The 15,406-nt window shown below is 55.1% G+C and overlaps 3 protein-coding genes across 3 annotated transcripts in view; 2 read left to right on the top strand and 1 right to left on the bottom strand.

Moving 5' to 3' along the window:
- The first annotated feature begins 524 nt into the window (after positions 1-524).
- On the top strand, positions 525-5,489 carry CSUI_009797 (dead deah box helicase domain-containing protein). The gene is made up of 3 exons (XM_068069906.1): positions 525-2,210; positions 2,964-3,776; positions 4,263-5,489. The coding sequence occupies exons 1-3, from the start codon at positions 591-593 to the stop codon at positions 4,524-4,526; spliced, it is 2,697 nt and encodes an 898-aa protein (XP_067918119.1). The 5' UTR covers positions 525-590; the 3' UTR covers positions 4,527-5,489.
- On the bottom strand, positions 4,712-9,651 carry CSUI_009796 (sec1 family domain-containing). Its single transcript, XM_068069905.1, has 2 exons — positions 6,629-9,651; positions 4,712-6,162 (listed from the first exon to the last, which is right to left on the bottom strand). Exons 1-2 carry the CDS (start codon positions 9,181-9,183, stop codon positions 5,670-5,672), a joined length of 3,048 nt encoding a protein of 1,015 aa, XP_067918118.1. The 5' UTR covers positions 9,184-9,651; the 3' UTR covers positions 4,712-5,669.
- A 2,797-nt stretch (positions 9,652-12,448) lies between these two features.
- Positions 12,449-15,406, top strand: part of CSUI_009795 (trna binding domain-containing protein) — a 7,488-nt gene continuing 4,530 nt past the window's right edge. Inside the window, exons 1-4 of the mRNA XM_068069904.1 lie at positions 12,449-13,419; positions 13,647-13,820; positions 14,383-14,550; positions 15,003-15,090. Of these exons, the coding sequence (XP_067918117.1) occupies positions 13,015-13,419; positions 13,647-13,820; positions 14,383-14,550; positions 15,003-15,090 (835 nt within the window). The 5' untranslated portion in view covers positions 12,449-13,014. The remainder of the gene's footprint in view (positions 13,420-13,646; positions 13,821-14,382; positions 14,551-15,002; positions 15,091-15,406) is intronic.

The raw sequence follows: 15,406 nt of genomic DNA, 5'->3' as shown, positions 1-15,406 counted from the left end.
TTGGGTTTAGCCCTTGACGTTCTGCCCATGCCGGAAGTGAGACACGAGTCACAGCCAGGGTGCGCCAAGCTCCTGAAAGACGATGGCCTTGACATTCACTGTGGCGTTCATGCCGAGGGTCCCCAGGTTCCAATGCAAAAGCGGCATCCGCAAGCCCCTAACCTTTCTCGTTCGACCTCGACAACGGGGCGGGGTCAATTTAGTCGTTCGCGGTGTCTTGCCGCGTCCCTGGCAGTTACATGTCTGCAGCGTGTGGTGTGAGCCGAGTAAGAAACTCCACCGGACACGGATGCAAGAGTCGCAACGCCGAGCAAAGCCCATAGCTTTCTATGCGGCTGGGGCGGTCACTGTTCGTGCTGATAGAGCGTTGCCACCTTCCCGCTACGTAAAGTAGACAGTGCTCGTCGGTAGGCGCAAAGCGGACCGCTCAGGGTAACGTCTGGACGGCCTGCCTTGTAAATGAACAAGGGAGGACACGCACGCGTCTCCAAGCGGATATGCGCAGTCCATTTCGCACTCAATCGGCGGCAAGACAGTCACCCGACCTCAGCAGCAGGATTCAACGTCGATGCTGAAAACTCGATCAGTGCATGCATTTGGTGGCAGCAGCCAGTCTATTGTGTGCCAAACTGGCTTCGACACCGTTGGTCAGCCTTGCGTTCCACGCGTTGCCCGCTGTTCGTCACAGCATTTTTGCTCCAGTACACACCGCAAAGCAGCAGACAATTACTGGTGACTGCAGATGGTTGGCCTCGTGTGTGTGGGCAGTGAGGGGAAGGGCTGTTTGCAGAGCTGATACAGCTCCAAGAATTGGTGAGCAACCTTCCCTGCTTTGTCAGATTCAGTCCCTCCTAGAAGCTTGTGCTTGTATCTTTGCTGTCCCAGTAGGGTTTTTCTTGTCGATTGTTTCAGTCAGCTTTGTCGCGGATACCCGTCAACGACCGGCCACGCTGGACGCGTCTCCACATCCACTACAGGCAAAGGTTTTCACCTTCAATTTTCTGCATCTGTTGTCGTCCTACGTGCTGAGCGCCGTTCCGTGGGGTCTTGGTCAGCAGAGCTGCGTCAGCCCAACCTGTGAAGCGGCTGCTGAGTCCTTGACAGGGGCAGCTGTTTGTAACCTTCAGCAAGGCCACCCCGTGTCCCCCTGCCGCCGGGTGCGAGTTACAACGAACGCAAGAAGCGTCCCTCGTCAGAAGGCGGCATTGCGTCTCTCGAGGACGTCCGAAAAGTCTGGTGCAACGGAGAATGCAGCAAGTAGATCAACTCTTCAGCAATCTCCACTTTTCCTCCGCTCCGTGACTTGTGCTGGCGACGGGCCAGTCGTCCGGAACATGACACTTCAAATCTTTACGTTAAACAGAATGCCAGTCAGCTCGTCGGCTACTCGCCGTACCCGCCTCTTGAGAGAGAGCCAGAAAAAGAAATCGAAGCATACCACGTCACTCATAGACGAGCCCTCCCAACTGCAAAGACGGAAGTCATGTGGGCTTCAGAAGCCGACGGAGCCAACCGTCGCCGTTAGTTCTGGAGACAGGGGGGGCGTTCCTTCAGCTCCCGATATGAGCCACCCTAGAAAAGACCACACCGGTATTTTGCAGCGTACTCGTAAGGTGAAGAGACCAAGCCATGAACGCGCTGTTGGGAGAGAAGCGAAAGGAACACAGAAGAACAAAAGGTTCAGGGACAGCCAGTGTCTCCAGGACGACTTATCGCGCTGCGAGGAAAGAAGCAGCTGTGATGACTCCCATCTCCTTTTGCACCATAGGACCTCCGCATCTCACTCCAGTGACCGCGAAGATGAAGCTTCACTGCCGTCGTCGGAGTGTTACATGGAGGCAGAGCAATGCTTAGAGAGCTCAGATGGCGGTAACGCAGAGGTTAATTCCGAATCGATCGACACTCCGTCACATTCCGCCACATCTTTCTCTTGGGGAGACGCTGCTTCTTCACGCCAGACTTTTTCCTCGTTGGGCGTCCCACCCGCTCTCATCCGAACGGCGCTGTCCCTTCATATCACCCATCCGTCGCCGGTACAGGTGCTGGCTTTACCTTACGCTCTCCGTGGCAAGAATGTCTGCGCTTTAGCCCCTACTGGAAGCGGGAAGACGTTAGGATATTGCTGGCCTCTTCTTCAGCGGGTGGGACGAGGAGACGGCCATGCATTCATGGGCCTCGTCCTCTTGCCTGCCAGAGAGCTCGCGGTCCAGGTGAGCATTTCGAGTTTTTACTCGGCGGGCCCGACCGTGCAGGGTGTTTTCGCGTGTTGATCCTGCATCCTTCTAGTGCTTGGTCTGGGAGAGGGACACGCTCGTTTCTGTGTGGAGATTGGATACTGATAGTAGGAGAGGAAAAAAGAGACAAAGGTCCCCGTGTCTTTCTAGCTGCAGCAAAATCTGGCGGCACAATGTATACATCGTGGAAACAATCAATCATACCCGTCGTGCACACTGACAGGTAGCGGTTGCCGCGTAATCGTAGAAGGTGTGCTTTCGCACATTCTTGCACGCAGGTAGCAGTTCTAGCGTTTTATGGTGCGAGTGCCCTTGCTGCCGATGGAAAACTCTACGTGCTACCCGATGCGGGGTGATCGCGGCGGGCACCCGCACGAGCAGTACTAGGCGTTGCAAGGAATGTCAGTGTGAGTTGGTATCCATCAGCTCACCTGCTCCTCGTTCGTGGCTAGAGTATTGTACGAAATTATCATACTGTTTACGCCGTAACATCAACGCTGTTCCGCCGATGGACATACCGAACCAACGCGTTCGAAGGGTGTTGGTTGGCAATATCCAGCAGGGCCATTGTAGTTGACAGCAGTCATTAAGTGGCATCCCCAGGACGGCGTCGCAGGTTTCTGGCTTTAGACGTGGAAATTGATCGTGGTGGGTGTCTACAGGTGGGAGAGTCCTCGCCTGACGGTAAGCTTTGGCGCATCATTGCCTCTCCTGTTCTGCATGTTTCAGGTTCTTGATCAGTTCCGGATTTACGGAATGCAACTGGGAGTGCGCGTGTGTCTCTTGCTTGGGGGACGGGATCTTGTTGAGGAGGGCAATCTGCTAACTCAGTGTCCTCACGTGGTAATAGCAACCCCGGGACGCTTGGCAGACCACATTCAGAATGACACATCAACAATGAAGAAAAGACTTTCTGCGGTTGACGTGTTGGTGCTGGATGAGGCAGATAGACTGCTGTCAGATGAATTCGAGGAAGATCTGAAACTGATTCTCTCATGTATACCGACTTCGTCGCAGGGTAGGCAGACTCTCCTCTTTTCAGCCACTGCAAGTCCAGCGTTGCGGGAACTCCAGCGTCGATTTGGCGACGAGGCAATGCCACTCGTTGATGCGCATCCGACTAACCAGCCGGCCCTGCCCAACCTGTCGCATTTCTACTTGTTCGTTCCTGCACGAATGCAACCGGTGTACTTGCTGTATCTGTTGGAACACACAGCGCCGTTCTGCTCAGATAGAGGGATCGTCTTCGCAGGCTCTGTTCGTCAAACGCAGCAAATCTGCACGGCTCTGGATATTCTTCAGCAACAGTCCACGCCGTTGCACTCACTCATGGAGCAACGTAAACGCATCGCTTGTCTGGAGAAGTTTCGTAGCGAAACTGCAAGGCTGCTTGTTTGCACGGACGTTGCCGGCCGTGGGCTTGACCTGCCTCGGGTGGAATTCGTAATCAACATGCAAGTTCCTGGAAAGGCAGAAGACTACATCCACCGGACAGGGCGCACGGCAAGGGCAGGCAGAAAGGGCATCGCCGTGACTTTCGTGGTAAGCATTCCAGGTTGTGTGAGCCAGGAGATTAGTATGCGGTCACTTTCAGAACCACACGTTTGGGCACTATGGCTACCTACCTGCAGCTTACACCTCGGATCGAGGTGATACCAGCGCGTACAGCCGGTGTTGTGTCATTACGGATACGCAGACGTTTCTTCAACTCGCTGTTCAGCCGAACACGGATTCGAGGGCAGAGGAGGTTTTGGCAGTTCTATGGCATGCGCGTAGGTGTAACCAGTTGCGGTCAGGAAATCGTGCCCCAGCCGCTTTCTTAGAGGGTGCCGAAGTACGAGGACAAACCTCGATTCAGTTGAATGAACTCTCTGGTGTCCAGCCACAAAGCACCAGTATCCATACCCCGCTCGGAGAGTCATGCGCCAGTCTGGGAGCACTCGATGTTTCTGTCACAAAAGTAGTGTTTGCACGGCGCGCCGTCCCGCGCATAACGGTAAAGGTTTGGGTTGATATCTCTCTCTACAGGATCCGAAGTCAGTCCGGGCAGTGCACCGTATAGAGGCGACTATCAACAGGCAACTCAAGCCTTTGTCATCAGTGAAGGAAGATGAAGTCTTGAAGTTTCTAAGCCACTACAGCACGGTCATTCAGAAGTCTTTGTTATTTTTGAACGAGATTGGCTTTGACGAAAAGGCAGACAAACATGAAGAGTACAGTAAGGCATTCAAAGAGGCAAGAAAAAGACGACGGTCTCAAAAGGCACAAATTCGGGGGTCCCTGCCGGTGTAGCAGCTTCCGGCATAGGAATGGTGGTTCATCTTCCTGTTGTGCTTTCTTGTCCCAGTATTGCCGATGTGGCTGAGCGTTATCATGTGGCCTTGTCCAGACAAATACGCCAGATGTTTCAGACTTTACTCCACCTGTTCTGTTATTCAGCGGGAGTTGAGTCGCAGCTCGGCACTCTCATGAAGTCTTTCGTGTTGTCAGGCAGTATCTTTCTTACCTGAAAACCGAGCCTCGCCCTCACCCAGATTGTCAAAGTGACAGAAACAGAGCGGCCCGCTTGCGTTTAACGCGAGCGGAGAGTCAGCAACGCGCTCTCGCTCCGGGATTCCTGTTTCCAAGGATGTAACGAGCTGACTCAGGTGAACGCCCACGGCTCTCGCGATGCTCAGCATTGCAGGCGACAGCACACGTAGGTTCGTCAGGCCTTCCTGCTGTGCGGGCTAATGGAGCTGTCGATTAGCAGCGGTGCCCCTAGTGAACCGCCCCGGCTGCTGATCTTATCCTCAGGTGCTTGTAATCGGACGGCTATAGCTTCTTTTCTGAAAAGGTGTTTCTGTCTTTGCGATTGACGGGCAGCTACTGAGGAGGCTGCACTCCCCCCAGCAATGTGGTTTTTCGCTCCTGTAAAGCGTTGCTGAGGAGCAACAGTTGCCTTTTCAAAGTCTGTCAGATGAGCAACGGAGTACTTCATGAAACGCTAGCACCTTCCGCGCCGGCCACGCTCTCTGTCAGGCCTACCTGTGATCACGCGTGACCCCCCACCCGAGCATGTAACCCTTTCCCTCCTTGCCGGCGTATCACACATGTTCCTGAGCGCCGTCGCAGTATATTCGGAAAGTGTGCTGGTCACCATTTTCACCTGGCGGCGGGACACAGTTCACCGGGTGCCTTCAAGAGGCGTCCACACCAGGACAGGAGGCGTGGGCATGGACACGGATCTTCCGATACGGTCGCCTAATGCGAGCTACACCCACTCGCGTGAGCGTCCTCCACGAGTGTGATTTCGAGGAAAAGACAAAACAGCTCAGTGCGTTATTCCAGAAAGCGGTCTGGCACTGTACCGCGCTATGACCACTGTTACTTCTTAGCTCCGAGGGGACTGCCCTCACGACTCTCGGTTTTGCAAAGAAATTTCAGATGGCTGTGTCAGGCGTCCCTGTTTCTCCACTCAAACCGTTCGCAGATATCTTCTGGCTCCTCGCCGCAGCCACTGAGGAGTTTCTTGTAGTTGATTACGTCCGTGGTTACAATAACATACCGCCGGCGTGTCGGCGGTTTCAAAGAACCGCCGCCGCCTTGCTGAAGCAGTTGTTCCTGCTCTTTCACATATCTCTGATACCGCTCAATCTCGAGCTCGTTCAGTCTCCGAATGGCTGCTATTTCCGCGTAAGTCACTCCGCCCAGATACATCACCATAATTGTCGTCATCTGTTTCGGGTCCATCGCTCTCTCTGTGGAGGCGCTTTCTGCCTCCCGTTGCTGCTGCTGAAGCAACTTCTGCTGTTGCTGAAGCTGCAGCACTGCGAGGGGGGGTTGCGGCTGCTGCTGGCGCACCTCCAGCGCTGGGCCCCACAGAAGGGACAAAACATGTGGAATCGACCGCCATCCATTGGGAAACTCGTGCAGAAACTGGATTAACCTGTGCGACAGAAAACCGTAAGCAGAGACATAGCTAAGAAAGCTCATGTACGCAACAGCACCGTGACTCAAGACTACCTCTGCTGTTTTTGGTCACATGTACATAGAGCGATGGACGGGCTCGTAAGTGCCGTAGCACTCTCCCCTGCAGAGCAGGTACAACGTCACTTCGGGGATAAACAAAGACGACGGGTGGTGCGGGCAGTTCTCATACGAGAAATGATCCAACTACTCGCAGACACGTCGACTGCGTGCAAAAGCAGCTTTCCCTACGTATTTCCGGGGAGACGCGTCCGAGGTGCACTGGACGGACGCCTCAGCCTTGTGTATCCTTTCACGGAGATACTGTCCGTCCACAGCACCTTCCCCAGCAAACCGTGTGATGGCGCCTTGAGAACGGAAGCGCTAGTGAGAATGGCTTTATGTCACTGTGCACGTCGTGGTCACTGTCTCTTTCGAATACTTACCGGACAGATAGGGGAGCATACCCAGAGCATGCATATGCAATGTCCCCCGAAGACAACTCCTCGTCAACCATCAGTCTACATTCCTTCTTCAGCGTCTTCCAGCTCCCCACCCCGCAGACTCCCTTTCCTGCACCTCCAGAGGAAGAGGCGCCCCCACCATCCGCCTGTCTAAGCAAGCCAACTTGTTGTAGGTGGGCCATCCGGACCACTTCCTTTAACCCGTGCTGCTGTACCAGACCACGTTTGAGACCCTCCAGCTGCTTCCCCTTCAAGCCTCCATTCAGCAGCGAGGCAAGACACAGCAGCCTATACACATCCTCGACACACGGGGCAGCAACTGGTTTCCCTGGATGACCAGACAGCCTCCCAACCGTCCCTGCTCCTCCTCCATCGCCTGAGGGTGACGGAACCCACCACAGGTCACCGGAAATCGCAGTGGCGTCAATCATGTTCTCTAATTGCGACATCATTGAAGCAGTCAATGTACCTCCCCCAGACGCGCTTGCACCACTGCCGCTGCCGGCAGACTGAAGCAGCTCATCCTCGAGTGTTAGCCGTTTGAAAAATGCAGGGTCCTTAGTGACGGAGGCAAGAAAGGAGGCCAGACGGACGTGCAGTGAGAGAGAGGAATGCTCCTGCTGCTTTATCTTGAATTTGTTCATGAAGACAGAGATCTCCTGGATCGATCGCAGCTCATCTTTTTCCTTGTAGGTTTGCTGTATCTCGCTCGCGATGCGATGCAAGTGAGACCCTACTGCTGACTGATGCAGATCGCGCAACGTAGCAAAGAGGCCGTCAGACGACAACGGAACTTTCTGTTTCCTTCCACCAGGGAGCAAAACAGGCACCGCCTTGCCCGGCTGCGAAGCGGTGGACGGGGCACCACCCCCACTGGACGACTGCTGTTGCAACAGCTGCTGAGGCACCTCCAAAGCAGCGGACTCTATACCAAAGACAATATCCAAGAGTGCTTCGTAGGTAAAAGCGGAACAAAGAGGTGTGATCAAATCCGAGCGCCTATCAATCAATACCAACATGTCTACTTTCACGGCTGGCGTGGTCTCCCCAGCTTCACAGCGGGCCCCGCGTCTCCCACATTCCAAGATTCCGTTTTGCATATATCTGCCTTCTGCTAAGGCGCCCCCTTCCGGCGAACCTGCGGCGCCACTTCCGCCTCCCCCTCTGATCATCTTCCTCTCACCAGCTCCTCCGGTATCCTCCCTAGCTCTCTGTGTCCCTTGAGAGAGACCCGCTCCTCCTCGGCTATCCCTTTCCTCTGGAGAAGGTCGCAGCGTCGGCTCAGACCCGCCGGGCTCTACGTCCTCCTTGCTGAGGACAAAACGCACAGGCGGAGCGACAGGAACAAACTGATGCAGCGCATCTGGTACGCCTTCGGGTGAGGATGTCCTGTCGCCAACTGCGCGCGCGCCTGTAGCCCACAGACCGTTGCTTGAACATGTCGCCTCTCCCCAGTGCATTTGCTGCTGTTCCGCAGCCTGCTTCTCCTTTCTTTGCTGAATGAGGTGATCTGCGACTGTCTTCGCTGCACTCCCCAAACAGCGGAGATGCGGGACTACTGTATTACTCTGAAGCTCTTGCTGAAGCAACTGGATAGCCGCAGCAGCGTGGAGGCACGGCGACGGATCTCCGTGGACATGAATATCTCTGAAGGCATTCGGCAGTTCCAGCGACAACACATCTGGAGCGAGAGGAAAAAAATACAGTGGACAACCAGCGATGGTTGTACTGTCGAGATTAAGTTGGACAGGAGACGAAGTGGAATCAAAAGGGGGAGCCGGAGACCCACTCGGGCCTCCGTTGAAAAGAATTGTGCTTGTGAGCGCTGCAGGCAGACTGCTTAAATTTGATATCAGAGAAGAAGAAGGTCGTGAGGAAGGCGACGTCGACGATAAGGAGGGCGGGTTCGAAAGTAGTCGACGCAGCTCGCTGGACAAAAAATCCGAAGACGAAGGGACAAAGAGCACGAAGAAGTGACGACCGGAGGGAGAAAACGAGCATGGTGCAGGGAAAGAAACTCCCGAGGACGGAGGAGTAGACAGGGAAGGTGGCTGGGTGGGCTGGTACGTCCGCTCTATGAAATGTATATGCTGAGCAATCAAAGGAAGAAGAAGAAGACGCGGGCGACAGACGAAAATAACGAAAGGAGCTGACTGCGCCCCACTTGACAAAGAAGATGCAGGAAGGGGGAACGCGCGCAAGGGGTAGCATCTGTCCACGCCGTGCTGTTGGAGAGTTGCAGTGTCTACCAGGAGCGACAGAGAACCAGCAAGAGTCTCATCCAGCAAGAGAAGCTTTCGACCGACGAGACTGCTCAGGGAATCTAGGAAACAAAGCCGAGAAAACGCAGTTATTGGAGACGTCACTGCTGACGCCGCAGCCGCGGCGGCAGCTGACGGAGAAGCAGAGGACGGGGCTGCAGTATGTGAAGAGACCCGTGATTCTGTGTTGCCGCCGCTATAGTTGAAAGGTGAGTGTGTACCAGAGAAGGGAAGAGACTGGGAGGACGATGGAACTGACGTCGAGCTTGAAGTCATTTTTGACAAGCAGTTCGAAAGGCGGCTCACAACAACCCGCGGTTTGACGTAGGTCACGCTGACTCGACATCAACTGAATCCTCGACTGTGACCTCCGAACGCGATAAAGAAAACACATAAACCTAACTTCCTCAGCTGCGAAAACGGCAGTGCGACTCTCCTATGCCTGTAACACAGTGGAGTACCAACATGAACCTCCCTCCCATGAAGGCGTCAGCTAGCCCGTCTTCCCCTACGTAATTACTCGAAGCAGGCGCTGCCCGACCTACTTAAGCCACTTGCCGAACAAAGTACCAGTCATGCGCTACCTGCACGCGGGAGGCCAGCTCCCTTACATAGCGCTGAGATAGGGAACCATGGCAGCTGACGTCGACGGAGGCCGGCATGAAAAAAGCAGCTCGAACAAGCAGACACCCCGACGCACACACAGCTGGTTAGCAAAGAAGCAAAATCATCTGTTTCGCAGGCTAACCAACAAGCGGCGGCAGGTACGGTACCGAGTAAGCAATTTCAAGACACAGCAAGAAACCGGCATAAACCCTGTCGGGGTACGATGACGGACAGAACCAACGCATGCGACGACTAGAGCGCTGCTTCTCACAGAGGCGGCACACTTTGTCAGTGTGTTCTTGACAGTTCTTTTCCTCGTGACTCACGGGACCCTTCCAGTGCCCGAGGTTTCGCTTCATGATGGAATAGTGCTTACACAAAAGGAAACCTTGGAAACCGATACAAAAAGACGGCTTCTGCTCGACCCAGCAGGTGACCCAGTTCGAATGGTGCCGGCAAACTGGGTCACCTGCGAGTCCGAGGCTTGGCGGGTAGTTGGCCGGGAATCGAGCCAGGGAGTCACGGTCACGTTCGGGACGTCGGAAGGCTTTTGCGGCCTCTTGATTGCCTCCGATCTCCAGGTCCCAGGAAAGCGCCGCGCCACACGAGAGCGAGGGCCGGGAGCGGGAGTCCTCTGTCCACCCGCGTGTTATGATCTGCGAGAGGACGGCGGAGCTTTCTTCAGAAAGTTAGCTGGCTACGAGAAGGGTGGAAGACAGATAACGGACGTAGCTAACTTTTTTTGCTATGAAAGTCAAGACGAATGTGGGCTGCGCAGAGGAAGGCCCGCCTGGGCAACGGCAGGTGACTATAGATGGAGGTGCGCACGCTGGTCAGACGGCTGATTGCCATGGCGGAAGGCTTCGCACGCACTGCCAGCTCCTGATACTGACAGGACGGCTTCGCTGCTGTCCCTTAGCTGGTATCGGTTAACGTCGACCAAGCCGCCATCAAGTCCGCGGTCCACTTGACGACTGGCAGCTGCGCCGGACAACTAAGACGAAGATGAACGGTACTCGAGGGGACAGCAACAGTGCTAGGACCAGCCAGGCAGAAGAAGCGGGACGGGCGGGATCCAACAGCAGGAAGAGTTCTAAGAAGTTCAGTGCTTCAGTCGACCAGCCCGTTCCACGCCACAGATGCTCCCGACAGTCCCGATCCTCCATGCGGGCGGACGCTACCCGTTCTTTCGACTACCAGGTCGGACGAGAGCCTCTGGAGGAGCACAGCAGCTCCTCGGTTCAGCTTGCAGAGGCTGCCATTCAAACGACAAGACGTCTAGTGGCAAACTTAAACCTGCTCCGCTTATGCGCAGCCATGGCGGGTCGACACGCGCCTAACCTCTCTGGGCCCTGCGGTCGGTGGACTACACAGAGAAGGCCAGCCCTCAGTTCGCCGAGCAGCCAGGCACTCAGTGTCCCCCTCATCCGCAACGTGCCGTGGAGAGGCTTAGGCACAGACAGGCATTATGCGGTGTTCCGGAAGGAGGGAAACATGCGTAGCTTGCAGGGTTACAGGGAGTACGTCTGTGCTCACCACCATAATGGACGCCACTCCCGTGAGCAGGTCTTTCTCGGCTCCTGCCTGCTCGGAGTCGAGGGAGGCGCCAGCTCGGCAACAGAGGCTGGGCCGCTCACAGCAGTCCTGCAAGTAACGATGTGACAATGCTGGCTCGTCAATCGGGGTGTGCGTGACGCTTTGAGAGCTTGCTATTCCCAAGTTCGCAGTCCCTTCGCCGTCCCCGAGTGTGCCCCTTCAGGGGATTTCCGTAACGGCACCCCTGCGACAGGCAGCAATTGATTACGCACGTTTCCTCGGCCCTGTCAGAAGCGGACTCGCGTCCGGATTTGGCTGAGCCGACCGTAGGGTTAAGCATAAGAAGAAGGCTCGCACCGTAGAGCCCTCAGTGGCGTAAGAGATGCACGACCCGTTTCTTCACTGGGGATCCCCCACAAACCACGGACCGCGTATTAGTGAAGACTTATCTCCTACACATAGCGACGAGTCTTTTACTGTCGTTGAGGCTCGAATACGTGGTCAGTGGTGACGGGCTTGCAAGTGTCGCATTAGTTGACTCGGTGTATTCGGCGTTACCTGGAGGATCTCTACACGCTGTCGCCGGGGGACCCGTCTTCTTCATGGTGCATTTCTCCCGTATACCGTGGCCTCAGTGGGGAAAAGAGAAGCACTTGCAGTTTCAGCATTGTGAGGTACACGCAATAGAGTGACGCTGCAGGTTCCATTCGTTCGCTGGTGGACCCTGTGTGTCCGTGGCTGCGTGTGAGTGCGGTGGTCCTGTAACAGTTTTGTCCCGGCAGAGGTTATGTCGTGACGTGCTTGGAGTGACCCGGCGCGGCCTGCTGACAGCAGAGATAACGAGATAGCTTTACGTGCACTAGCCCGCGGGCAGTACCTGTTTTAGACGATCGCACCGACAGGGTTACGGTTTTGAGTCACAAAGTCCGCCCGACAGGCCTGGGTAGCATCTGTAGCCCGGGGAACCGCCGCTGTGGTCCGCAGTGCGTCAAAAGCTGATTTCGAGGCAAGGAAACGCTTTAGCGGTGCTCTGGAACTCCCAAGGGAAGCTGAGAATTGCCCGGGCACTGACCGTCAAACAGGCTTCTTCCAAAAGGCAGCGCAGCGAAAAAGAACGGGACCGCAGCGACCGGGCCCCTCGACTCCCTGCAGTGCCACAGTCCAGTGTCCGGTAGTTTGCCCCCAGTACCTGTGTGAAATCATCCTGCTCCTTGGCCCGTAGCGACGGCGGGAGTCCTACGCCGCGAGGCAGAGGAGCCGGAGGCCACGTAGCCGGAGTCATGCTACACGGGAGTGGCCGCCACTCGGGACAACGAGGAGAGATGGTTGAACTAGTCAACTGAAGAGCCCGAGTAGTGTGTTTGACCGGTCCGTGGTACCGCTGTCTCGGCTCCGGCCCCTTTAGTTCAATCAAACAAGCTCCCAGACTTTCTCTCTACCCTTCAACCCTGTCGTTCCAAACAGATGAGCTAGTGACCCCGTTGCAAGTGTCTCGCCCGTCATCCGGAATGGGAGCACCTGGCTCTGCAACCACGCTGAGAAAGAGACAGCGGCACGGGTACAGTTGCCGGCCTGTCGTCAGCCCGGACCGCAGGCAAAGGGTGTCTGTGGTCCAGGAGCTCGATAGCCGAAAGCTAACATGAAATCCGACGTGAGTACTTTGCAGTGGAAAAACTTGTTGCGTACGTTCACAACGGCGCCTGGACGCCGCGTTTTCGACAGGAGAGACAGGTACTCGAGAGCATGCGTTTTTCTCCCGTGCTTCGGATGTGCACAAAGACGACGCTTTTACCGTATGGGACTTCGCCTAGTTTACACACTCGGTCCATCAATTTCCGTTTTTCATGTGCACGAGTGCTGTTTGAGATAGCCGGGTTTCCCTCTTTGCCATCCAATTGCAAGGAGACTCCTTCGCTGGATTTAAAACAGCCCCGTTTGCACTGGTAGACCTAGGACCCACAGTGAATGATATGCCGAACCAGCCCCGAGTTTCCACTTCTTGTCCGCTATTTGTTTTCACAAAAGTTGCTTGTGCTTTCACACGGCGCGAGTACAAAGCAGCATTCTCGGCTCTCCTTCCTTCCGCACTCTCACTGGGTATCGGCCGCCGCGTGTCGCCCCCGCGTGGCATGCTCTGACATCTGTCATCGGAGGCGTCGCGGTTCATATACAACCCCATTTCCCTCTTGTAGTTTCAGCTCGTCTTCCTCTGTGACGTTCCCCAGCATGGAGTTACTCTTCGATCAGTCTGCTGGGGCGATGGCATGTGCGTTGGTGGGCCGTTATGTGAGGCCCTGTCTGAAGCCCCCCGTGTCCCTCTCCATCAGTTACCTGGGGCCCCTCGGCCTTCGTTACCTCGGCGGTGCGAAAGTAAGTTCTTGTCAAACAGATGAAGACACTTGTTCGTGGCGCGTCGGCTGCTCAGCTCTTCGTGCTGCATGTCCTTTCCGCATTCCCGCTGTCTGTGTTGCTTCTTCCTGTTAGGGTAGCCGAACTCTTTGTGACAGGCGCGTAGATAAGTCCGAAAAAAACTGATTTTGATGGTAGGCGCGAACCTGCCCACTACCTGCTTTTCTTCCCGTCTACTGTGAGTGCAGGCCGACGTGCCAGTGCTTCTTTCCCGTGGAACGGAAGGAATGGCCGACAATAAGCCTCTTCATGAACCAGCCGCAATCATGCGATGCTTGGCGTCCGCAGCCATATGCCCAGGGAGCGGAGGCAAAGGTTCTCCGTGCTCTTCTCTTCTCGGTGGGGAGACAGCCTTCGATCAGGTGAGGTCAGGGGAGTTCTTCCACACATAATATGGGCGCGGACGAGACCGAGTTTCGCTTCAGAGGACTGATAGGTTCCCATTGTAGTTGGATGTGGCTTGATGAAAACCCTTACTGAGAGAACAAATGGGAACTTGCACTTCCTCGCGCAAATTCAGTTTCTTTTCTCCTCGGGCGGAGGTGTTGTTATGTGTGCTCTCTACCAACTTTGAAAGCGGTGCCCCCGCCTTAGGCCTTTTGGTACATTCGGGCAGAAGGCCAGAAGAATCAGCAGGCTCTTCTTCATGGTCGTATCGCTTGCCGATCTGGCTTACTTTGGGCTTCCCGGTACCCCATTCAGCTGCACCCCGAGAAGCTCACTTGCGGGCAGATTACGTCTGCTCACATTGTCGTCTGAAGCCCCGCCAATAAAACCCGCGTAACTACTAGACTAAGGCCCTTATTTTCACCAATCGGGAATTTCTCCGAGATGCGGACCAGCTTGGCTTGTAGCATTCGTTCGTTTTTGCGTCGTCCGACTTCTGAACGACTATGTCACAATGAGCGGTCGTTGTGCATGCAGGCGCAAGTCTCGCAGTGGCTGGCGTTCTGCAGTGAGCACAATTTTGAGGTACACGGAGCCTCTGAGCTTCAGCAGCTCCACAGCCACCTCGCTCCCAAAACTTTCTTCTGCGGAAACCACTTGACTATCGCTGATTTCGCTGTATTCGCCTCGTGCTACGCGTGGATGGTAAGAAGTGAAGAGAGACAGCGGTGGAGACAGGGAAGAAGAATAGTAGGAGACAAGACGTCAGAAACAGAATTGTGACTGCTGTTTGCCGAGAGAGGCAGCGCAAACTGAGGAATAAGGAGGGAGGATTTCGGCCATCTCGCACTGTTCCGCAGAGACTAGAAGCATTCGATGCTTTCGTATTGACGTGCCGTGCGGGTAGAACAATAAGACTGTAGCGCCGAGGCAGTGAAAATGTAGGCTAAAGGAGCACGTGAAACTCCCCTTGTATCAATCAAAGGGCGACGCAGTCGTACCGGAATGGTAAGAGCACCAGCGCAGGCTTCTCCCGTCTAGGTAGGGTCATCTTAGGCAGCCAGAATACTTACCGTTGTGCTATCCAGCACATCCCACATATGTGCATTCGGCCCCCCCATTGCCGTGTGCAATTCCGCTTCTCCGCTTTTTTGCAGAGGTCGGCTTCTCAAAAGGAACGTACCTTGTACTGCAATCTTACTCGGTGGTTTGACCACATTCAGCACTTACCGGGTGCGTTTCATTGTTCCCCGTAGTGTGTGGCTCGCTCAGTCCTCTCTCTTTTCGAAAGCCTTGAACTGCCACCACCATTGAAACACCTACTTTGAGGTGGATGTACACTTCTTCATTCAAAGAACTGCCAACTCCACGGAGCCAAGTCATAAGGAGCTACAATTCTGTTGCTGGAGCGGGCTCGGTGCGCGGGGCTGCGACAATCTGTTAGAACATGACATCTCCTACATCTCCCACAGTCCTCCTCCAGTTCTTCCTCCAACAACGGTTGCGACAACGGTCTTCCATTGTAGTGTGGTTTGAGAACTGTGTGTGAGTGTATAAGTGC

This window comes from Cystoisospora suis, assembly GCF_002600585.1.
Source record: "Cystoisospora suis strain Wien I chromosome Unknown contig_6055, whole genome shotgun sequence".
NCBI lineage: Eukaryota > Apicomplexa > Conoidasida > Eucoccidiorida > Sarcocystidae > Cystoisospora > Cystoisospora suis.
Note: the sequence above shows the minus strand (reverse complement) of the source record. Positions and strands in the feature narration are given on the sequence as shown.

Coding starts and splice junctions, on each gene's coding strand:
- CSUI_009796 (XM_068069905.1), bottom strand. CDS start 9,183: ATGACTTCAAGCTCGACGTCAGTTCCATCGTCCTCCCAGTCTCTTCCC. Junction 6,163..6,628: donor TATGCTCCCCTATCTGTCCG/GTAAGTATTCGA, acceptor TCTGTCGCACAG/GTTAATCCAGTTTCTGCACG.
- CSUI_009797 (XM_068069906.1), top strand. CDS start 591: ATGCATTTGGTGGCAGCAGCCAGTCTATTGTGTGCCAAACTGGCTTCG. Junction 2,211..2,963: donor CCAGAGAGCTCGCGGTCCAG/GTGAGCATTTCG, acceptor TGCATGTTTCAG/GTTCTTGATCAGTTCCGGAT. Junction 3,777..4,262: donor GCATCGCCGTGACTTTCGTG/GTAAGCATTCCA, acceptor CTCTCTCTACAG/GATCCGAAGTCAGTCCGGGC.